General features: G+C 33.8%; 1 protein-coding gene across 3 annotated transcripts; it reads right to left on the bottom strand.

The window, feature by feature from the left end:
* Positions 1-399: 399 nt before the first annotated feature.
* Positions 400-19,796, bottom strand: LOC128994546 (solute carrier organic anion transporter family member 74D-like). Of its 3 annotated transcripts, none has more exons than XM_054419169.1 (13): positions 19,647-19,796; positions 17,988-18,191; positions 15,091-15,303; positions 14,147-14,341; positions 13,465-13,605; positions 12,633-12,771; positions 11,519-11,685; positions 10,996-11,191; positions 9,839-9,989; positions 4,382-4,542; positions 3,331-3,434; positions 2,690-2,791; positions 400-667 (listed from the first exon to the last, which is right to left on the bottom strand). In XM_054419169.1, exons 1-13 carry the CDS (start codon positions 19,657-19,659, stop codon positions 489-491), a joined length of 1,965 nt encoding a protein of 654 aa, XP_054275144.1. In that variant the 5' UTR covers positions 19,660-19,796; the 3' UTR covers positions 400-488. The 3 variants fall into 3 exon arrangements, 2 of the variants coding, with proteins under 2 accessions (XP_054275144.1, XP_054275143.1); XM_054419168.1 differs by lacking the exon at positions 19,647-19,796 and adding an exon at positions 19,496-19,588; XR_008490899.1 differs by lacking the exons at positions 400-667; positions 19,647-19,796 and adding an exon at positions 19,496-19,591 and having other exon boundaries at positions 2,756-2,791; positions 3,331-3,429.
* Between the last annotated feature and the right edge of the window lie 1,214 nt (positions 19,797-21,010).

Below are 21,010 nucleotides of genomic sequence, written 5' to 3'. Positions count from 1 at the left end.
TGCATTAAAATTTAGCTCTATTGCCCATTTGCTTATGTAGTGAAAACAGAGTCTTATTAAATTAGAAAATATAACCGAGTTATCTAATATTTAACATAAATAATTTAAATATGTTCAAATGTACATAATATGTACCCATGATAAAAATTGTCTTTGTTTTTAAGAAATGGTCAAATAAATAAAAGGTTGGGGTTAAGGACAAGACCATTGTTTGGTGTGCTTCCTTACAAGAGGATAAATTTCATTTGACTTTAAAAATATAATTAAATTAAATCCTTAAAAACCTAATTACAAATTTGACATGTGAGCTTGATTTTTTTCAACAGTACGAAGTACATTTTACGAAACCTGATAGCTAATAGAATAGTTCGGTTTTAAAAGGGTAAATAATGACTCATATTTAAAAATCTCAATGTCAAAAATGTATTTTGTATAAATTAAAATTGTAAAGCTCATAAATTACTAATTCAACTAGGTTATAACTTTCTCTACGTTGACGGAGGTTGTAAGGCAATTACATCACCTTCGCACGAGTTTACTTCCTTCCCGTCTATATTTGCTGTACTGTTGTTGTTAGCAGCCTTCCCTTCATCTTCTTCGTACAGGGCCAGATTTTTCGAGTAATACCAAATTCCACAGTCGAATAAAACCGCCAGTGAGAGGAATCCTGGAATTGAGTCAAGAATTTGAACAGTTTTATCAAAACAAACAGTTAAATTATTTTGATTACCCACTAAACAATTTTGCTATACCGGTACTAGCAATTTATGAAGAAAAACATTCTTCTCATGGATAATAAGATAAACTATTGAGAAGGGTTTAATTTGGAATAAATGAAGGGGAACAAATTTTTTCTCAAGAGTAAGGTACGGTAGCCTACCTTAGGTGGTCATTATTCTGATGTAGAATTTGTACTTTTATAACAAACTAGCTCAGATAAAATGGGATTTTAATATAATTTCACTAGACTTATCCTATTGCTAGTGTTTTTACCTTTGTTCTTGACCGTTTCAGTACCACAAGGGATTAATTGTGATGTGGAAAGCGAAAAGACCTCTTGTCGGAGATGCAACATTTTCAGTACGGCCGATATAAGTAATTAAGGTCAAAAATATTGAATTTCGGGGTTTTATCGATTGTTAAAAAAGTCAAAGTCAAAATCCTTTATTCAACCAGATTAACAATACATTGCATTGGCCAAGTCAAGAGATTACATTTTTATGAAATTAATTAACTACTAAATACTTTATATACAAATTGTTTTCTTTTATGTTTAATAAGGTTAAAGACTACCAGGAAATTCCCGGACGCTGTAGCAGACCTTATTTATCAACATGGACTTAACTAATTTCCTGAATTTTCCGATGTCCTGTTCGGCTTTCAAAGGGAGAGGGAGGTCATTAAAAAGTTTTACTGCATTGAAGTGGAAATTTTTCTGAAAGAAAGTGGTTGAGTGTCGTGGTACTGAAAGATTGAAATTGTTGCGGAGACGATAACTATGGATACTTGGAGAGCTATATGATGATTGGTTTTTCTTGATAAATGATAATGTTTCTAAAATGTAAATGGAAGGGAAATTTAGAACTTTATGTGATCTGAAGACATCTCTGCAGGATTGACGACGGTGAAGGGAAAAAACTGTTCGGAGAGCCTTTTTTTGAAGCCTGAATATGAACTGAGTCCTTTGGCTTTCACACCCCCAGACAGGTACAGCATATGTCAGATAAGGATAAACTAGTCCATAGTAGGCTGTCAAGAGGACCTCACATATACCTAATTTAACATAGAACATGACAGTATCAGTTAAAATCTCAAATTGAAGATGCAAAAGGTCAAAATAAATCATTTTGTTAGCCTCTGCACGGTCTGAGAAAAGGTACCTTTTGTCGCTCAATGTTATTTCGCCATAACGACAAGAGGTCCCATTTCTAATATTCCCTTTTTTATCAGATTTTAGTCCAAAAAACAAATTATCCTGCATTCTAGTGGAAATTTAGAGAACTACAAAAAAGTTCAGTTCACCACGAACAAAATATCTCACAAATTTTGCAGTCCCGACAAGAGGTACCTTTTCTTATCTTAAGGCGAAATAACATAGGGCCGACAAGAGGTCCCTTTTCTGAAAAAGATTTTTACGACATGCTTCGATAAAACAATTATTCAAATAAAAACTATCGTGAGTAAAGAAATAAATTTGTATAGGACTAATAGAAACTAACTAAACTAACCAAACTAATAGAATGGCTTCTTATGATCTATTGTTTTGACCAATCAACTCGGTTAGCAACAAAAAATATGATAGAAAATATAGTATTAGACACTATAGCACATTCTTTGACTGACTCACATAACTGTTCCTTAAAAATGGCAACAGCTGGTCCAGATATATGGGATGTCTACTTCTGTTTCAAATAGCCAATCATATTTTCTTTAGCTGATAGTGCAACCTTCATATAGGACGCTAAGTTTTAGCCCAGGACCGTTATACTTAGTGCTTCAGGCTAGTCCTAGGGAGTCGCAGCGTTATCACATAACTTAAAACTATTGTTGATTGGCAGGATTTGAACTCAGAACCTTGGGTACAAAAGTTCCACAATTACCCACTAGACCAGCATGTTTATCAATGCTGATCCATAAAAATAATAAATCAATCGTATGTTTAATCTATAGCAATACGATAGGCTCTTACCGGCCGCTGTGTAGTTAAGGTAATAGCGTAGAGTCTGGCCAAAGTACAACCAACAATTGCCTTGTTCGCCACAAGAGTCTCCCCACACCAGGCAGGCTTTGTCTGTAAAGTAAAAAAAAAAAAAAATAATAAATTGAAGAAGATGATTTCACTAAAACACACATTATGTATTTGCACTGTGTCACTCAAAACAATGATAAACTGTAGCGGCTACTCAAAATTTAAAAACTAAAAAAGTTAGGTAGTCGTAAATTTACATCAAATGTTGAGTTTTTTATAATTTAACAACGAAATTGACAAATTATAATTTTATCAAAATCTCACTACTGTAAAAGTAAGAATATAGAGGTAAGTATTGTAACAAATGTGTACTGTATTAATTTTTTTTCTTGTGTGGTGCACCAGTCATTATTTGTGGTTTTTGTAAGTGAATGGTCCAAAACGTAGTCTTGTTACCAATATCAACTTTTTGGTAGATAGCATTATTCTAAAGCCCAATGAGTCTAGAATTGACATGGCTTAAGTTTGAACCAGATACAGATTTGATGGTGTGTTCTATATACATTTGACTTGCATATCAAGATCAAAAATTGTAATGTAAATTGTAAATGAACCCATATTTAGGTATTAAGAGTATTTACCGAGAAGGTTTCCGTAGACGATGGGACCTGGGATGTACGCTAAGGCGCTACAAAGCATCTCAGACAATGCGATGGACACTGATTTGTCTTCAGGGTCAACTGCTCTGGAATAATTACGGGTGCTCAATTTTTCCCAACATAAAACCTTTGATACAGGTAAAACTAAACATTCTATTCCCATGTTAAGTTTGTCAACAGTTTTTTTAAAAATAAACGTTGAAGTGAGCCACTGACAGATTGTGCTGATTTACTAATTTATGTTAAATCATTTTTACCAAGTCAAACCGATCAACGACTGATTGTGAGCTACAGCAACTGTATGGACCATCAACAATGTTAGCAACAAAAAATAAGGTAGGTAATAGAGTTTTAGGCACTAGCACATTCTGTGACTGGCTCACACAACTATGTTCTTGTTTAATAAAAATTGATGGTCCATATAGATGGGATATCTACTTCAGTATTCAATAGTCAATGGTTGTAGCTATACCGTTGTACCTTTTTTATAAAAAATACAAGAACCAAGAGCTTAGGTTATTTCAACAAAACAAGAAAAATCTTGTACGGTTGACATAAACAAATGACAATAATCATAGGTCCAAATATTAATTACAATGATTAAATGCAAATTTTAGATATATAGGTTTTAAGTGAGTCAGTCAATAACAATTTTTAAACTACAGTTAAAAAAAGAAGGCATAGGCAGGAGCCAAATATTAACAGTATAACACCGAAGGTTTAAAAATATATATAACATCTGACAGTAAAGTGAAATATTGTCAGTATAACAAAAAGGTCTAGGGACAAAATAGTATATCACAAAAAGGAAATACCACAGCAATAACATTTAAACTTGGATCTATACTCTAAAACATGATATCAATACTTTCATGGTTTAAAAAGTACTAAGAATAGAAATCCTCCCTAACTAAATTAAAAGTTTCTTTAAATCAAAGATATTACTAGTATATAGACAGTATAAAATTAAAGTTTGTGAAAGACAAAATTGTTTAGTTATTAATAATTTTGTAATTTTCTAGGGTATACTGACCTGAACTGAATGATGACGAGCCCAGAGTGCGCTGTGGAAGATAAGAAACTCATGACTGAGTAAAGTATGAGGAACAGAGTGAGGTTAGTTCTGCAGTCGACAGGGCAGAATGAGTCCAAGGCAACGAGTGTGTCTGGGATACAACTGCAGTTTGTAAATATCTGGATATAAAAATAATATTAGACACAACAGGCAGACAACCCAGACAGTGTTATATTGATTCACTATATGATAGCATCGTAGACAGCTTTATTGAATGGCTCTTAGAGGAGCTCCACAATACAGAAAAAGTACTTTTCTTCTGACTCTGATACAACTCCAGTTAGTGAGTGAGCAAAAGATAAATGTAATAACCATCTCATATTGATTAAAATTTGGTTTAAATGTGTAAATCTATGTTTAATTGAACCAGTTCACGAACCAACATGATAAGAATATAAGAACGGGGTTATATGGAGCAAAAATTGTTTTTTAGCGAATTTCCCATATAGGGAATAAGCTATTACCGTAGGTCTCATGGTAAGACCTGGACCCGGGGCCGATTTACTTTTTCATTTTGAGGTCTCCAGAGGCCAAAAACAACATCCGTTCAAATTCATATATATATATTTATATATTTTACTTGGGTACTAAGTTTATTAATGTTTAATCTTTATTTATATATATATATATGTCCGTCAGCACGATAACTAAAAAAAAATTGATCCGATTTTGATGAAATTTGGTATAATCGTGTAATCCTACGTTTATTCGAACGAGTTTGCGAACCAGAATGACCGGACCATTGGATTGGGGGTTTTATGCGGTAAAAATGAGTTTTTCCCATTTTTGACCTTAAACACATAAAATTTTGGAATTTCTTCCCCAACCATTTTGTAGAGCTTAAAAAAAGAAATGATTTAGTATATTGAAGCATTGTTGTATGCCTAGTGGTTACGGAGAAAATTTAAAAAAAGTTTAAATTTAAAATTCCTATGTTATTCTTATGGAGAAAATGAAAACTGTTGTAGTTTACTTGTTTATGGATATATTTTGATGAAATTTGGCAAATTTATTTATTTCATCCTATAGTATTGACGGTTGGTCAAAAGACACTTTCTACCTTCCCCGTAGCAGCAAACCTAAGCACTCGTTAAATCTAATCTATAATATTAAAACCAAACAGTGTTTTTTTATTTCATGATTCTGAATCAACCACTCGACAGATTTTCATAATTTTTTTGTTGAAAGAAAGATAATTTTGATAATATTTTCCCATAAAACCCAATAAAATAACAAAAAATAGGATTTTATAAAATAATCCGGTTTTAGCGAATTTCCCTATAGGGAAGTAGCTATTACCGTAGGTGGCACGGTAAGACCTAGACGGGGACCGATTTACTTTCCAAAAACACTATTCGTTCAAATTTTTATATATGTATATATATATGTATATATATATGTATATATATATACCTACATCTGTGAACGCGATAACTTGAGTAATTTTTGTCCGATTTTGATGAAATTTGGTTTAAAGGTGTAAAGCGGGATGAACTTGAATGAGTTCGCTAACCAGCACGATCGGACCATGGAAATGGGGTTTTACGGGGGGTTTTATGGGGTAAAAATTGGTTTAAGTATTTTTGTTCGATTATTAGTAACGGAGAAAATTTAAAAAAAAATTGTAAATTTAAAATTCCCATGTTATTCTTATGGAGAATATTGTCAAATGTTGTAGTTTGCTTGTTTATGAATATATTTTGATCAAACTTGGCAAATTTATTTATTTTGTACTAAGCTATCAATATTTTACTCAAAAACACACTTATTTAGTTTCCTTGTAGCAGCAAACCTAGGTACTCGTTAAACCTAATGTTATTAACATATATTTAACTGAAAATCAATTCAGACAAATGGAAATTTGCTTAGTCGGCAGGTTTGCTGCGGCGGGGGTATTTATTTAACATAGTATGTTATGGTAATTTTTAAAGTGTTTTCATTTTTTAGAAATTTTGATTTTTAATGGGAATTTTTCCATAAAATAATGGAAAAATAGGATTTTCCCAAAAATGACCCAAACTATTTTGATAAAAATTTAGTATGTTATAGTCCTTTATATACTGAACAAAATGGTACAAATCCCATTTCTGTAAAAACTATGGTTTAAAAGTTATTGTAAATTATGTTATTTTCCCATGAAAACCCCATAAAATAACGGAACAATCGGATTTTCCCAAAAATGGCCAGAATGATTATGATAAACATTTAGTATGTTATAGTCCTTTAAATTCTGAACAAAATTGTACAAATCCCATTTCTGTAAAAACTACGGTTTAAAAGTTATTGTAAATATGTTATTTTCCCATAAAAACCCCATAAAATAACGGAACAATCGGATTTCCCCAAAAATGGCCAGGATGATTAAGATAAAAATTTAGTATGTTATAGTCCTTTAAATTCTGAACAAAATTGTACAAATCTCATTTCCGTATATTTTACTCTCACCGCTTACACATCATAAAGGTTGTTGACAAACTTATGGGAGAAAGTATGTGTCAGAATGCTGATACCGTTTATTTTTTCAAATTTATGTTATTTCAACCAAACAGCTGTTTCAAACAAACTGTTATTGTTTTTTTTACTTTTCTTTGTTTACACTTATTTAATTAGCAATTAATGCAGTGAAATTGATATAAAGGATAGGTGTGACGATTTATGTGTACTGTGAATTTTATTGGATATTATCGTTTTATTTTAGGTCGTTTCTATTCAGACCTACTGGAAATTGTGTATAGTAGCTGTATTGTGGTGATAATAATTATGGAAGAGGCAGGTATGCTATGGAAGGTGGTATCGTTGACTAAGTCTATACAATTCTCAATTGACTATTACTCTCTCTACTGTAAATAAATAAATATAGGATGGAGAGGACACAGCTAACTCACCTGATGAAAGGTTGCAGACGAGTCAAAGAACACATAAAATCACACACATAATATACTTAATATTTCGCCTCTTTCAGAGGCTTCTTCAGAAGTAGGCCTAGATGGTAGTTACAAAACAACTCTACTGTAAGCTACTTATAATCAGTGTGCGTCTGTGTGAATCGGCTGCAAATCTCACTTCAACACTTTTTCACATCGTAAAAATTGCAGAATTGCTGTTTTATTGTAAAATTACCGGATTTAAAATGCATATCGTATAGGCCTATGATGGAATAAAAACATATTTGGTCACACAACATTTGGTCACAAGATGATTTTTCACATTAAAACTGCACGAAACTTTGTCTTTATATGTGTAAACTAGCTGATCTGAATTGTACACGGTTTTAACTGACTACTGAATTCCCGTACGTAGGAAATAAATAACACCTCCTTCATTGAGGGCTAACACCTCGTTCATATTTAAAAGGAATTAAAGAATTTTTCCAGCTGTTTCAACTACACAAGTTGGTTCTATGATATTCAATAGCATTAAAAGGTTATAAGGTTTACCAACAGGGTGCAGCACTATTAATTCTTTATGACAAGAGGCGATATCCTTTAGAATGTTCACAATACCCCACCACTATGCATTCGTCAGACTTAACGTAAAATTTCTCCCTTTTCTGCTTTGGCACATGCACCATGCTTGACATCCAAATATTCTCAAAAATTTTAAATTAGGTAACAATACTTACTTGAAGCAAAACAATGTCACTAAGTCGGAAGTTTCAGCTACAAGCGTGGTCATGAATTCCATAATTATTATGTTATACTTTCAGTTTTTACTATACAATATTTCTGTTTGTCTGAACAACATTTAAAAAATAAAATTTCCGAGTCATTTATTTTATCATTATTAAAAACCTTTAACATCATGGGTCCTGCACATGGACAAGCGACTGAGGTAGTTCAGCGATCCTAGCATCACACAATCTTAACAAACACGCAGAACAGAGATATTCCATGAGCTAAAACGGATGTCAGGCTTATTGTAAACTAGCAGAGAAACCTGTTGCTCGGGTCCAAATACTAAGCACAATAAAAACACATTTTAAAGGAACAATGTATCAACGTGTATTTTCTTTAAACATGTTTAGATTCCCTTCAGGTGGAGTGTTGGTGTAGGTCTCACGTTCACAGACTGAGCAGGTTTGGATTTTCCTTGTTTGTTTCTTTCCATGCAATTGTCGTCATTACAAGTCTTGCAAAATTTATTGTTCATCTTCTTGGTTTAATTTACCTTGACAAATTGTGTTTTTTCATGGTTGGATTCAATTCCTTGATCAAGATGTCAATCCTCCTCTATCTTGTCAATCCTCCATTTGTGAATTGTTTCAATCGTTGTTCAGCAGTCTCTTGTTCCTCAGCTTTTCCTCCATCCTCTACAGTTCCAAGTAATGACTCCATAGATCATCTAGCCGCTCACCAATTTTATGCTCATTTTACAGGTAGCTTTAAGGCGTGGCTTGTTAAATAGTCTGCAGGTTTGCTGCGGCGGGGGTATTTACCCTTACTGGGTCTTTCTTTCTGTTCTTGTTCTTGTTTTCTGTTCTTGTCGTTGCCATACCCCCGCACTTGTCCCTGCTCTTTTACCCCCCGGCTGCTTGAGGGTGGCCGTGAAACGCTACTGCCCCACCTAACACAGGAGGAGCAGCAGCAGGAGGAGGAGGAGGTCCCATCACTTGGTCCAACAGCCAATTAACTGCCAACCCAACACCTACACCTACCGCAATAGAAAGTATATGACTCATGTACTTATGTGTCAAAAAAGTAGAATAGAATCATTAGTAAAAGAAATTAGCTTGTGTTGGCAATTCTCAAAATAATGAAAATGAGCCGTCTCTATGGATACTTATTTTATTGTTGTAGTTTGGCTAGGTTTAGGATAAATCATAATATTTAATAATGTCACTTTTTAATGATCAATAAATTTCCTACTCAAACTGGTATTTAATAGTTCAAAAACATTATTGCTAGTTTTATTTAAATTGGGAATAAATATGTCTTATTTGTGGAAATATTTTAGTAAATATTTCAGACAAGTTGAAATTCGCTTAGTCTGCAGGTTTGCTGCGGCGGGGGTATTTTAGTATATTTTTTACCCTAAAAAAGATTAAATTTTACACTAGTAAACCGTTTTGTAGAGCAACAATTTTTTTTAAAGAAACCACTTAACTTACGCTGAAAAGCATAAAACTCGCATGTTATTCTTATGGAGTATAGGTCAACTGTTTTCAAATTTGAAGATTCTATTTCGTACTAGAATATAAAAAATTCACTAAAAACCCACTTTATTGCCTTCCTTGTAGCATCAAACCATGGTACTTGTTAAACCTAATTTATTTCAACAAGGAATAAATCTGACATGTTTCAATGTTTGAAGATATATTTTAATGAAAAGCGATTCAGGTAAATTGAAATTCGCTTAGTCTGCAGGTTTGCTGGAGCAGGGGTATGAATAGTTACGACAGTTGTTCTTCTGTCTTACCTTGTTGCCCAGGTCATTGTAGGTGACGTCCGTACACCCAGCATGGCACGGGGAGTAGAAGGTGAGAGATCTCGTCGGGTCACAAACAGGCTCGTAAGGCACAGTAGGACCACAGTTGCACTGACTGTTGCATTCCGCTATCAGGTTCCAACTGAAAAGTATCAGCTGTTGAAGCAAATCAAATATGTCCTTAGAAAAGAACTTTGTGAGAGTTTAGGAATCCTGTCAGTGGTATGCTTTTAAAATCATTTTGATGATTTGTCAACAACATTTTGATGTTTAGTACAGTACAACCTCCGAGATACCAACTCCCGACTACAAGGTTGAATTTTGTTTACAATAAGTAGAGGTTGTGGTTCCTTTTTATGTCTGTACTGGCGGATAGCTTGTTAACACTTATACTGAAACCCCGGTCTGACAGACCCACGGGAATTTTCACAAACGCATGTTGGTACAACACTGTTTACTTGGGGATTCCATTCCCCCAATACCTTTCCCCCTTTTCCTCCCCTACCTGTTGATATATTGCTAGTTCATTTTGCGTGGGTGCCGTGACCTTGACAGGTTGTCTGTTCATAACATGCCCGTCTCAGAAGCCCAGCGTTAGTGTATTTTAAAGCGGGGTCTCACAGGCCCAGGGGTTCGGTTTGTGTGTTTCTAAGCGGGGTCCATTATTTTCAAATGGGGTCCCACAGACCGGGGTTTCGGGTAGCGTCAGCCTGGGTAGGGTTTCGATATTAGTGTTAATGTATTTTTGGCGTTAGTAAGCTTTAGACTCGTGACTTGTGAATCTGTATCAAGGGTTACCAATGGATGGAAAAATCATTAGATATAGTGCGGAGCTCAACGTCCACACCAATGGACATTATGTGAGTGGCGGTTGTTGCCTACTAAGCAAAAGATCGTTACCTAATAAACATAATATCAAATAATGTGTTGTGTAATGTTATGTTATTTCTATCTAATGTTTAACGACCTACCAAAAAAAGTAATTGGGTATGTAAATTTGTATTTATAATAGTTTTGTATTTAAGTTTTGTTATATATTGCAGTATCCTTTTCACTATTGAAAATTTTTTTTGTGTCATTCATTTTAACTTGTCATTCATAATATGATCATGATTCACAGTATGATCCCACAAAGCTCAATAACTAACCTGCCATCAGGATTCCTGTTCCCGTGTATCTCACTGTTGGAGCACCCCAGATGAGTGTAAGTGAGAACACACAACACTCCGAGAGCTTCCACTAAGAAGTTCCATCCCGCTATCTTCCTGGCTGAAGGTTTGATTTTGGAAAGGACAAATCCTGACAGAATGACTCCACACGCTGAGCTTATAAGTCCCATTGTTCCTGAAAGATGGAAACTTGGATTAGGATTATATTCCGTTCAAAGAAGAGTTAGGCTCCATCCCCTCCACCTTACTCTGACTTTGAGACAACAGGCGACAGCTGATCGGCTGATTAATACATTAAGCTAAAAAAAGTGGTTGGAGAATCCAGGAAACCTTCCCCTTAAACCACTTTAATTTTGTGAAAGGACTATAATTGAGGTTATTAAATTTATGATTAATTTTAAGAATATTTTGCTGGCCGTTCCTTAAGCAAGGACTACATTGAAAGAGCCCAATGAATCGTAAAAAAAAACACTCAATTGGAATTTAAATATTTGAAGGTTACCTGTAATTAGGTTAGCATCGGAAGCCGTCAGGTGAAACTGTGTTTCCATATACTTTGGCATGAAGATCCAATAGCCGATGACACCAAACATGTAAAATACATAGCTGAATGTGTTGCAAAGAAGCAAACGATTGTTGAAAAGTCGTTGCAGCATCTCTAGGAATCCTGAAATGTAATTTAATATGACAATCTGTCATTTTGAGTCTTGGATTTGGTATTAGAATTACCATAGATAAAACATACTCCCTTAGTAGATTTCTCATCCTAATGGAACAGCTGAAGACAATTTTATTGTTAGTTCTGTACGGTTTATGTAGAGGTCGTGTTTTGTTTACAATTTGTTTCCCGTTAATACAGTCATTTAAAACCTTGTTTAACCAAATAATACGATCTAATCATAAACAATAAATTGTCCCCTATTTATTTAACCAAACAGTAAAGCACAAATCAAGAAATTAACCCTAAAATAATAGAAACAAAATTTCGTCTACACTAGCGACCAGTGTGGCGTACATGAACTAGACATGAAAAACGAGCTTCAAAATTTACAATGGGATGAGAAGTCTACTTGTGTTTGTTAGTCTATGGAATTACCTAATGGCCGAGTTTTGTTCAGCAAAAATATTATTCATTGAAAATATTTTAATTTTCAACACTAAGGGAGTAATATTTATATTTTAGCACAATTGGCGCTTGATCTCTGGTTCTTGATATATTAAGGCAGTAGGCTAGGAATTTTGTTAATGTAAGCATAAACATTGAATTATAATACTGCGAGTAAACTAGTCATCCTATTGTACATCCTGAATCTTTTCTGGATGTGTGGTCCATCTCCAGTTACATTTGAATTCCCTGATGTTACCCAAATGTTATTCTCCACTGCTATGGTAAAATGTACAAGGTAGATACAAGAACCAGACCAGTGATTTATATTTGGTACTAGTTTTAAAAGCTAGTTTTAAATACTGGTAATGACAAGAAATAAATTGAAGGAATCAATGCACACCAGTGCATTCATAATAAATTAAGGTTGATAAATGAGTGTAAAAGTGTATAGTATTGAATCTTTAGTAAAATAATCTTTGCTTATCAGATAAAGTCTAAATACTTAACTCTGGCTGTTTTCTGTCCTGTTTCTTGTAGAACTTCTTTGGTTTTAACTTTCATGCGGTGGAACGCCCTTGGTAATACCCGAGGAAAGAGTGTGAGGAAAAATGAGTAGAAAGTTGCAATCACCCCGAAAGGAATCCAACCTGAAATAAATCCAGACACTGCAATTTCCTATGTACAATTTCACTGTAGTTTCTAAACCAAACTGTCTGGTCCCAATTAGTATAGAACAGCAAGATTTTACTGTATGGTAATTTCATTTCTTCTAGAATCATTGTTAGACTTTCTGCCTTCTAGTACCAACATGGAAAGTACTATAAGCGCTTGTCTTGCTTTCTTCAATATTTGATTTTTGTTATAAAAATTATTTTGTTTTTATCACAATTATATATTCTTGGGCCCCAAGGATTTTTCATTGATTTAATTTGTTATTACTGATCATAAGAAAATTTCCTCTATAGGGAAGTAGCTATTAATGTGATCGCATGACAATGTCTATAGATCCAGGACCATTTTACTTTATTGTTTTAAGGCTCCAGTGTACAAAAACTGTATAAATTAAAATTGTTATGTCTAAATTAGACTACATGTTTTTCTGTGACCGAACACTAAATTGATTTTGGTCTTATTTTGTTAACATTCAATATAACGTGGAGGGCTGGATTAATTTATCCAAGATTCTCAGATTTACCAAGGTAGTGAGTCTCAGTCCCAACAACCTCAGTTTATCGGGATTGTACTGTACATATTTAACAGTTCCCAAAACATATGCTAAAAAAGATCACATCCATGCCATTCTTAAAAAAAAACCGGAAAGTATTTGAAAAAAGACATACCGATCCACCATGCGCCAATCCATCGAGCGTCTTTGTTGGTTATCGAAGGTGACAAAGATGGGTTGACGTAGAGTTCAAGAGATCTTGCGGCCACCCAGAAACCAAGAGGTGAGCCGAGCAAGCGAATTGTTGAAGAAATAGCTGTAAAAATATAAGGGCTGACAAAGATTGATGTAAACAGTTTAATGTAGAGCTGGAACAAACAGTCTAAACGTATGGATGGGTTAGGACTCCAGATTTATGGAGAAGAGTTTTTTTTTTTTTAATTCTACACTCTAATCATCCAATTATCACTTTTTCTGTAGACAATTTTACTGTGAACAAAATGGCGAAAGAATTATTAATTTATTACCTAAGGTTTTCTTTCTATAACAATTAGAGTAAAAGTCTACAAATTTGGTAGAATTAATTGCCAACAGAGGGTGCTGCAGGCAGCACATTAATTCCTTCCCCAATGGGTTCATTTTATTAGATATTCATTTGTCAAAAAGTGATAAAAATAAAGTTTGTTTAAAACATTTAAATGACACAATGACCCAGCTATGAACAAAATTTCATATTTCAACAGAGCGAATTTCATTGTTTGATCTTTTAAATCTATGTTTATAACACACCATTTTAGCTTTATAGATTGCCCCTTACAGACACAAGAGTTGTAAATAAATATGTAAGGTTAACCAACCTAGAAGAAGAGGTGCTTGATCTTTCCTAACGTTGTCGTCTAGGTAAGCGATCCCTAGTGTCCAGTACATGGATGTTCCTACGCCCAGGAAGAACTGCGACATGAAGAGTAAAACAGGCGGAGTGTTGGAGACATCTCCATCATCACAGTCCTGGGCGAGCAATGCTCCCGGCCCACACCACGACGACGCTCCACCTGAAATGAGCAATCAATACAGAACGAGTGAGCAAAGCTGCCGGATCAGACCACGACGACGCACCACCTACAATCATTACAGAACCAACTAGAAACTTAATATTTGTTATAAACGTAGAATTTGAATTGGGAGAATTATTTTATCAGAAAGATGGATGGAATGTTGAAGACATTTTCGTTCTCTAAGTCTTGAGCGAGCAAAACTGGCAGGTCACACCACTACGAGGACCCAAATCTAAAATATTCCAAGGGCAAAGGTATCATTACAGAACAGATTAGTAGTTAATGTAGGTCATCAAAGTCAAAGTTTGGCTAAAAACCTATTTTATAAGCAAGAGATGGATGGAGCATTTAATATATCTCTATTGTTAAAGCCCTGATCGAACAACTCCCTGTGCCGCACAACGCACAACTATGATGCCTCACCTATATATAATATACCAAGGATGAAGTTAAATTACAGAACGGACTGGGAATCGAACATGAATCATCAAAGTAAAAGTTTGGGTGAAAGGATTTAATTTATCACAAATATGGGATGAAATTTATAAATTTTAGGATTTTCTCCACTGCCACAATTCCACAATTGTATGTGATAAAAAGATCGATAGGGTTTTTGTTAGAGGAAGAATTTGCTATGAAAGCAATTGTTCAGTTTCAAAAGTAAAGCCATTACTCAAGATAAAAAATAATTATAGGTATCCATTTAAGTTTTAACATTTTTGAACGGACCAAAAAGTTTTACTCACTCGAATATTGCGTTGTGTTGGGTGTGTTGGCCAAAGCTATCGCATCATGTCCCGGTCCGTATAAAATATAAGGGAGTAGTTGAGAGTAGCAGGCTAAACTCGTCAAAAGGGTTCCAAATGCGACCCATCTCGTCTTGTGTCCCTTGCTGCCGATGTATGCCATTGTGATTGAGGAGAAAATAGTTCCAATGTCCCATCCTCCTGCTATTATGCCTGGAATGTAATGTAAAATAGTCATGCGAGGGTTATCCATAGAGCAAGGTCTTCATTGAGCTCACACAACAATGGAGAAAGCATGTTCAGATCTACACTAGCACTTGGTTACTTACAACTTTTTTTCCGCCTTTACGGGCTGGTAGGCTCTAGCCCGTAACGATTTTGCACATTAAATAAATAGTTCTTTATTGTCACATCAACGTTTTGAATCATAGCACAGCTAAAAAACAGATGACATTGTCAAGATTAACTTAACCTAATGTACAACAATATGTCTTATGCATTAAAAAATGTTTTTTAACAAGTTGGCAAAATTGGTTAAACGATAACAGAAAAAATAAGTTTCTATGTCATACAAAATAAAAGTCATATTGATTGGTTAGTTTCATTGAGGTGATCATTAACACTGTAGTATGTTTTACTTATCAGAAAATCAGCAAGGCTGCTTTTAAAAGATTTATTATTAATTAAAGTTTTTAGATTTGAAGGTAGTTTATTAAAAAGTTTCTTTCCCGTATATTTAGGTTTTTTTCTACAAGCTTCAGTCTGTGTCTCGGATCATCATTATTTCAGAGGTTTGTGGAATTATCACTTACATTAAGTCGATTGGTGATTGGCGGGATTTTAACACAGGATCGACATTGGGGATCGAAGTCCTGGACCCTACCACTAGACCAGCTCGCTTCCACTTTTTGCCACCAAACTACTATTATATTTCTAGCTGATCTTGGCCTCTTTGTCAGGCCAAGGCCACACTAAAAAAACAGGCCGTAATGCTAGTCAAGCATGACGTCACAATAGAAGACAGCAATGACGTAATGTTTGCCGTTTGTGATCAGCTGCTTGTTTTAATCTTTCCTTGGAAAATTAATAAATAAATACCTATGTCATTGCCGTCTTCTATCGTGACGTCATGCTTGACAAGCATTACGGTCTGTTTTTTTAGTGAGGCCTTGGTCAAGCTCAGTCTTGTTGTGGTAACCATTGATGATGGCATAGAAAATTGACGGTCAGCGGCAGCTAAAGGTATCCATCAGTTTCCTTCGAGACAGTGACATGAATTGAAGAAATTTTGGTTTACAAAATGTTCTTAAACCACCCATACCGGTAACCCTTGGGTGATGTTCAACAAATCATTGGTTTTGGCGTTTTAACTGCCACATTTGTGATCTAGCTCTTCCCTCTCAATCCATGCATGTGACGATTTTAAAAGATGTTGAATTATTGTTTAGACAGCATGATTATAATAGCAATAGCTTGGTGTAACACAGCAAGTAGTTCCAAAATTATTCTCTAAGATTTTTAGACTAGCAACTTCACGGTTTTGGGAATGAACTTGACCTACTTAGATTAGATAAATCAGTCAATACAACAAAACCAAACAAGAAAGAAACAATAACCTTGCTGGATGCTAGTTTTTAAATTGTAAAATACTTTACTTCACAACTGAATTCCTTATCAATCTTAGTCCAAGATTGTAGACTGGCTTGGTTAAATTGTGCTTCTGAGTAAGAAGTTGACATTAGAAAGTAAAAAACTAGCAAACTGTTCTACCTTAAACATAAAAATATTACATTTACAAAAAGTAAACAACATCACAGAGAAGTAAGGTACAGAGGAAACACTCAATGTTACACCTGAGTGGTGTCTAACACTTGTCGCTGGTGTCTACGGAAAAATACAAAACTATGCCCTAATTTACTACAATGTTCACAGTGGAGGACGACCTGTGCTCTGTGCGAGTAATTTCCGCACAGTGCTCTTCCTTGCTCGTCACAATAAGTATATTTCTGGCTCAACATACCAGTGCACGGTCGTCCTATAAGTAGGCTAAGTTAAGTTTCTTCTGGAACTTACTTCTCTGTAGTAATACTTACATCAGCTCAATAAGGCTAAACAATAAGGCTTTTTTGTTTTACGATTTAACCCCACATATTGTATACCAAAATGTTCGTCTAGGTGTGTAGATTAGCAAACTGACCTCACATTTTTGAAAAAGTCCCTTGGCCTCTGCCCCAGTGGCTTTTAAGAATCCCATGTTATCCTTATAAAGAACAATTAATTGTTTATATTGTGATCAGATGGATAGTTTAATTGCTGAGGCCTAATATTTTAGTTTCAATTGAAAGAAACATGTGCTACAAACATTTACTGACTTGGTTGAAATGAAATATTTACTATTTGAATTTGGGTTGGCGTAACTATTAAAATGGAAAAAAGCGAGAAAGCCTGGACAATTTTATATACCGGTACTAAAAAGAAAACTGAATTACACAGTGCTGCATTTCATAAACAATCATTGAAAGAGCCGATTTGCAAACTATGGAAACATTATAAATAATGTTATTTTTTAAATTTATAATTGTTATTTGGACAACCTAATGAGCGGCTATGAGTGGGAAACATTTATAGAAAACGATAAAAAACAAGATCAGCTTTTGAAAAATGATAAGATATTTACAAGAAATGTAAATTATATCAAACTGTTAAGTACATCGTGAGTATTTCCATAATCTTTGAGTCGACTCTTTTAAAGTAATCGGAAATAATTACTGTAATTCGTATTAAAATAACGCCTATAATACTTCACAATTGCACGAATTCGAGCAACAGGTACACTATTTAAATATTAAAGTAAAACTAAGTTTAGTTCCTTACTTCTACTAAGAGAAAATACATACCGGATGTGAGGCTCTGTATTTTAAACCTCTTCTCTAAAGTTGTTATTGTGGCGACAGCATATGAGCCGATGGCTAGTTGGTTTAGACCGACCAATCCAAATAGAATCACGTACGTTTTTTTGCTGGCGAAAAACTGAAGCCATTGAGGGTAGAATCCTAATATGCCACAGCTGATTTGCTTTTCACAATCCCTTTCCTCTGAGCCTGGTAAAGAATTTGTGATGAGTAAAAAATTTAAGAAAAATATTTAATCTCTAAAAGGTATTGTACATGTTTCTACAGAGTAAATTGTAAGATTACTAGAGTAGACTGAACAACAATTGACTGATAGAAAATGTAACGTATATAGGCCTAGCAGCTGTTGTATTCAATACCTATATATTTTTTTAACTATAAATAATTATTATCACTTTGCACTATTTGATGAATGCAATGTAATATCAGTGATAAATTATCAAATTGATTTAAACCATCTTGGTCTGCTGGCATACGGATGTCCTATGTCTAGTTGCAAGTGGATACATCATGTATTTGACACAATAATTATCAAAGTTTCTTTGACAGAACTGTTTAAGGCCTGATTTGAAATAAGACTCGCACATTTGGGTAGCCATGCCCTAAAATTATATCAGAAAATAAAAAGTAAACTCTTTGCTTTGCAAAAATTAATTGTAAATAAGGTTTTTGTGCTGTTTAATTTTCTGGCAAGAACTTGATAGTTAAAAAACAGTATTTTGAAGAGTTTTACATTTTATTTAATTTGTAAACAGACAACACATGTTAAAGAGTATATTTGTAAAGTTTAGTTGGAGACTGAGTAATAATAATACTTTGAAAGATAAAGTTTGTCAAAGTCAAAACTTGAAACTTCAACTGATGTTCAACTGCTGGTAATTAAAATATTTATCAACCAATTGGTACAACCCAGAGGCCGTCCATCTCAAGGATTGACTCTTAATAAGGATTCTGCAGAAAAATTAATAAGATCCCAACTTTTTATATCCTATATATTAAATCATTTATTCACAGACTTTTCCCTCCCTGCAAACTCTTATTACAGTAATACCAACTTAAATTTTAGTCATTATAAATTCTTTGCCAACAAAACACAATAATTGACGTTTCTAAGGTCAAATCGTTCATAATTGTTGCAGAAATTAATTCGTAGCTTAATTAGTTCAGTAAGCATCAAGGTGAATTTTTAATCTAAAAATGTATTTTGTATAGGCCTATTTGTAAAAAAAGAACAATTGGGGGGTGGGGGGGGGGGTAAAATAAGATTAAAAATATTGTGAAAAATAAATTTCTACACAGAAACAAAATCCACAAAGTTTAGCAATAAAACAGTCTTTGAAACACGATATTTAATTTCTTTCTTGTATAACAAATAGTAACATGCTAACTTTATTGGAATTCATGTTAAGCATGTATAATTTGAAGGTACTTGAAATTTAAAGAAAATAAGCACAAAAAAGTTGATAAATTAAAAGAACATTCTTAAAACCTACAGAATATACTATAACTAGTTTGACTTGGCATATGGTTAGAAGTCACATTGGCACTATGACTTTCACACACAAGAACTGCAACAAAACTAGTAATGATAAAACCTTTATAAATTTTTCAAAATTAAAAACATCATTACTGAAATTCACTTACTTGTCCGTTCCATTTTATTAATGAAAACTATCTATAAAACCATTTGTCACTGTCCACTTCACCACTTTGCACCCAAAAGGGAGAAAAAGACTGAAATATAGGCTTTGAGGTCAGAGGACTATCTTATCTTCAGAAAAAAAAAACAGTGACCAAAGCATGTTATACAACTTAATTAATTTCAACTAAGAAACTTCATGTAATGAAGACCGTTGTCTAGGCTCACAGTTCAGTTGGTAAATAGTTGGTTGGAAGTCAAAAAGCATTTCGTTTAGTTCAAAAAGAGGGTAAAGATAAGAATTGTTGACCACTTTATCACTGATTTGTTCTATCAAGACCTTGAGTCATTAATGAAGCATTTGTATGAAAATATTAATATTTTTAATTAAACATAGTCAGAAACCCTCTTAGCTGTAAATGTGGATGGATTACATTAAAATATGTAGCAAACAGATCAAAACTTGTAGGAATCACATGGTGAATGAAGAAACACAAACAACAAAGTAAGTTTCTCACCACTGGACACAGAGGAAATTAAATGACTGTGAATGGCCATTATGCAATCTGTTTCTCAACAGAGAAGGTTTAAATATAGCAATAAAAACCGAGATAAATTGTTTAAACTCATTCATTGTTTCTGTAAATATAGAACTATCACAAATATGAAATCAAACTATTTCCGCGTTGTCAAATAATATCTGAATGTCGTCTAATTTTTTTTCATAGATAATTCAAGAATTACTTTTCTATACTGGGTAGTTTCTGTTAATCAGTTTCTATAAATCATTAAAATATATAAATTTGAAGAGATCCTGTGTTATCAAATACAATACTGAAAATATAATCAGAAATGGGAGATTTTTGTTGGCACAAGCCTATAAACATGATTTTAAATTTGTGTTAACCTTTTAATAATACGTAAAAGTAATAGTTTTTAAACAATGTAGGAATATTAAATGGAGTTAATTTAGAGATTTTTTGTTGTTGTTAAATAAAATCTGAACTAAGTCACAGTTAAGGAAAGCTTTTTGTATAAGTAGATTTGTAGTTAATTAAGATTTGTATAAGTATTGTCTAGTTTTTAATAAATTCTCACAGATTTTGTAAACACAAAAATATCATAAATTAAACAAAATCAGGCTATCAAATAACTGAATACAAGTACAATATTGAAATATTAAATTAAAATGTTAAGGATATTTGTTAGCGTAGCAGGCTTACCTGGATAAGAAAGTGTCTACTCCGGCACAGAAAGACAGCACTTTACACTACACATACACAAACAATACCTGTGTAATACAAAATAGACACAGGAGATACAAGTTTTCGTTACATGCTCTTTTAGGGGGTTTTAAACTTAGGTGACG

This window comes from Macrosteles quadrilineatus, unplaced genomic scaffold, assembly GCF_028750875.1.
Source record: "Macrosteles quadrilineatus isolate MER2022 unplaced genomic scaffold, UCM_ALF_1.0 Scaffold_5__1_contigs__length_97177068, whole genome shotgun sequence".
Classification (NCBI taxonomy): domain Eukaryota; kingdom Metazoa; phylum Arthropoda; class Insecta; order Hemiptera; family Cicadellidae; genus Macrosteles; species Macrosteles quadrilineatus.
This window is presented reverse-complemented; position numbering and strand designations above follow the sequence as displayed.